Source organism: Littorina saxatilis, linkage group LG6 (genome assembly GCF_037325665.1).
Source record: "Littorina saxatilis isolate snail1 linkage group LG6, US_GU_Lsax_2.0, whole genome shotgun sequence".
NCBI classification, from domain to species: Eukaryota; Metazoa; Mollusca; class Gastropoda; order Littorinimorpha; family Littorinidae; genus Littorina; species Littorina saxatilis.
In genome coordinates, this window is record NC_090250.1 from 39,106,827 (window position 1) to 39,110,015 (window position 3,189).

The 3,189-nt window shown below is 42.1% G+C and overlaps 1 protein-coding gene across 1 annotated transcript in view; it reads left to right on the forward strand.

The window, feature by feature from the left end:
• The window catches only part of LOC138968011 (uncharacterized), an 8,639-nt gene extending 5,969 nt beyond the window's left edge, over window positions 1–2,670 (forward strand). The window contains exons 7-8 of the mRNA XM_070340572.1: window positions 1,057–1,840; window positions 2,625–2,670. Of these exons, the coding sequence (XP_070196673.1) occupies window positions 1,057–1,840; window positions 2,625–2,670 (830 nt within the window). The remainder of the gene's footprint in view (window positions 1–1,056; window positions 1,841–2,624) is intronic.
• The last annotated feature ends 519 nt before the right edge of the window (window positions 2,671–3,189 follow it).

Genomic DNA, 3,189 nt, shown 5'->3' on the forward strand with positions numbered 1-3,189 from the left:
ATAATTATATATTCTGCATTAAGTTAAGTTTGTGTGTCTTATTATCATGCATAATTATACTTAATTCATTGTTTTCTTGTATGTGTGTGTTTTGTTACATTTAGTCAAGTTTTGACTAAATGTTTTAACATAGAGGGGGAATCGAGACGAGGGTCGTGGTGTATGTGTGTCTGTGTGTGTGTGTGCGTGTGTGTGTGTGTGTGTGTAGAGCGATTTAGACTAAACTACTGGACCGATCTTTATGAAATTTTACATGAGAGTTTCTGGGAATGATATCCCCGGATGTTTTTTTCGTTTTTTCGATAAATACCTTTGATGACGTCATATCCGGCTTGTTGTAAAAGTTGAGGCAGCACTGTCACACCCTCATTTTTCAATCAAATTGATTGAAATTTTGGCCAAGCAATCTTCGACAAAGTCCGGACTTCGGTATTGCATTTCAGTTTGGTGGCTTAAAAATTAATTAATGACTTTGGTCATTAAAACTCTGAAAATTGTAAAAAAAAAAAAATTATAAAACGATCCAAATTTACGTTCATCTTATTCTTCATCATTTTCTGATTCCAAAAACATATAAATAAGTTATATTTGGATTAAACACAAGCTCTGAAAATTAAAAATAGAAAAATTATGATTAAAATTAAATTTTCGAAATCAATTTTAAAAAACTTTCATCTTATTCCTTGTCGGTTCCTGATTCCAAAAACATATAGATATGATATGTTTGGATTAAAAACACGCTCAGAAAGTTAAAACGAAGAGAGGTACAGAAAAGCGTGCTATCCTTCTCAGCGCAACTACTACCCCGCTCTTCTTGTCAATTTCACTGCCTTTGCCACGAGCGATGGACTGACGATGCTACGAGTATACGGTCTTGCTGAAAAATTGCATTGCGTTCAGTTTCATTCTGTGAGTTCGACAGCTTGACTAAATGTTGTATTTTCGCCTTACGCGACTTGTTTGTTTTTACTTTACCCTTTTGAGTTTCGAAATAAAGTGTGTCTCGTTTTCTCTCTCTCTCCCTCTCTCTGTTCCTCAAATGCATCTTTCTTGCAGGCGTGTTGTCGACGACAGCCGTCTTGAAGGGTCGGCGGATGACCAAAATTCCCGCAATGGCAGACGCTGGTGGCGGGGCCCAGGCAGGAGGGCCGGAGGAGAAATATGACCACAAGGCGGCAATGATGAACAAGTTCATCAATGACTCTAACAAAATTGCTCAGACGCACATGGGCAAGGATTTGACAGGGTCCGACGTGATTAACACCATTAACGATACCATCGGAGCCTACGCGGACCAAGAAGACTTTGAATCCGTGTCACAGCGAAACTTAAACGCCACGGACGTTCCCAAGATGACGCCAGTGCCGGGCCAGGCGCAACCCATGCAAAAGATTGTCAGGAGATCCTTGACTAAAGGGATAAGCAAAACGCCGACACCCCCATCGGCAACGCAAGCTGCCGAACCCGAGCCGAAGTCCCCCGAACCAGATGAAGGCACGACACCCAACGTGCAAGATATCAACAGGCCAACCACCGGGCGAACGAACCCGTTGGCCTTCCTGGGTATTTGCAACATGTGCTGTAAAAATAGCACATACCATGACCCAGGTAGCTGGGACGACAAAGGTCGTGGGCAGAACTGGAGCCCGATGGCGGAGATCACCAAAGAGCAGAAATCGTTGGCAATGGCGGAGACGTTTTCCAAGAACTGGCAAATTGCCGCAGACAACCATTCGGCTGCAGACGATTCCTCTGTGGCTGACTCGGACGCTGAGTCGTCGGAGGCTTCGTCCGTTCGTGAAGAGGAGGAGGAGGAGGAGGAGGAGGAGGGCGGGAAAAAGTAAGATGAATTCACGTCAGTTGGTATTATGTCAGTTGTGGGTCCTGTTTCTCTTGTTCAATTGCACTCTCTCAAGAGAACTTTGGTTATTGACAGCATGAGAAACATGTGTGTGTGTATGTGTGTGTGTCTGCGTGTCTGTGTGTGTGTCTGTGTGTGTGAGTGTGTGTGTATATGTGTGTGTGTGGGTGTGTGTGCGTGTGTGGTTCTCTCTCTCTCTCTCTCTCTCTCTCTCTCTCTCTCTCTCTCTCTCTCTCTCTCTCTCTCTCTCTCACTCTCTCTCTCTCTCTCTCTCTCTCTCTCTCTCTCTCTCTCTCTCTCTCTCTCTCTCTCTCTCTCTCTCTCTCTCTCTCTCTCTTTGCCATCCCTGCCCACACCATGAGGCCAACAACACAAAGCAAGTTTCCGATGAGGGTCGTTAGGTCTTTTCCTTTTATTTTTATTTTTACATTTTTATTGAAGTTTTATATTTTATTTGCACAGGCGAATGAAGCATTTTCGGAGATCGTGCGACATGTGTCCCTGGTTGTCGACGAAGAGTCACTTTCCTTGTATAGTCTGTAAAATCGAGTTTTGTCATTTTGATTAATTTTTGTTCCGGAGTAAAAAAAAAAAAAGTAAAAAATTAATAAAAACGTTTTCAGGTCGTGAGGTAAAAATAGGGTCGGTCGGGAAATCGGAAACATTGCTTTTTTTTCTTGGCCTATGCATTGTGCTTTATATACGTAATAACAGCCCAGCAGCGTTTGCTGTTATTGACTCATATTTGTTTTACTTTCTCCAGATGGGAAGTCGAGAGTAACTATGCCGAAAGCTGTGTCGACCCGTAGCCGGAGATGAAATCTTAATGAATATTATTATGACGATGACCGAACATTTTACTGGAGGGAAAAAAACTATATGATTATGGTCATGTTTATTATAGTTTGTTTTGGACATTCGCGAGGGAAAGCATGAAAAACAACGAAAGCGGAGCGGAGGACGGTGATATTTTCATCAAACTGGAACAGGAGAAAAAGATGTTATATGTTGTATCTAGGTCGGGCTATAACGAATAGTATGTACAGGGCCGGGACATACGCAATCGAAAGCTTTCGAATACAAGGAAAATGGGATAGTTTGATGAAAGTTGACAATGGCTGACACGTTTAAGAAATAGATAAAAATAAGAAGAGCTAGAGCGCGAACAGCGAAATACGTTCATGCAACCAGTGCTATAGACTCTTTAATTGAGTGTACACTGCCCGCTTGTGCTTTCTTTCTACGATGTGATGTTCCTTGCAATGTGTATGCGTGTTCGTTTACTTCTAGTTGTTAGCTTGTTTATAATCATAATTATAATTGTTTGT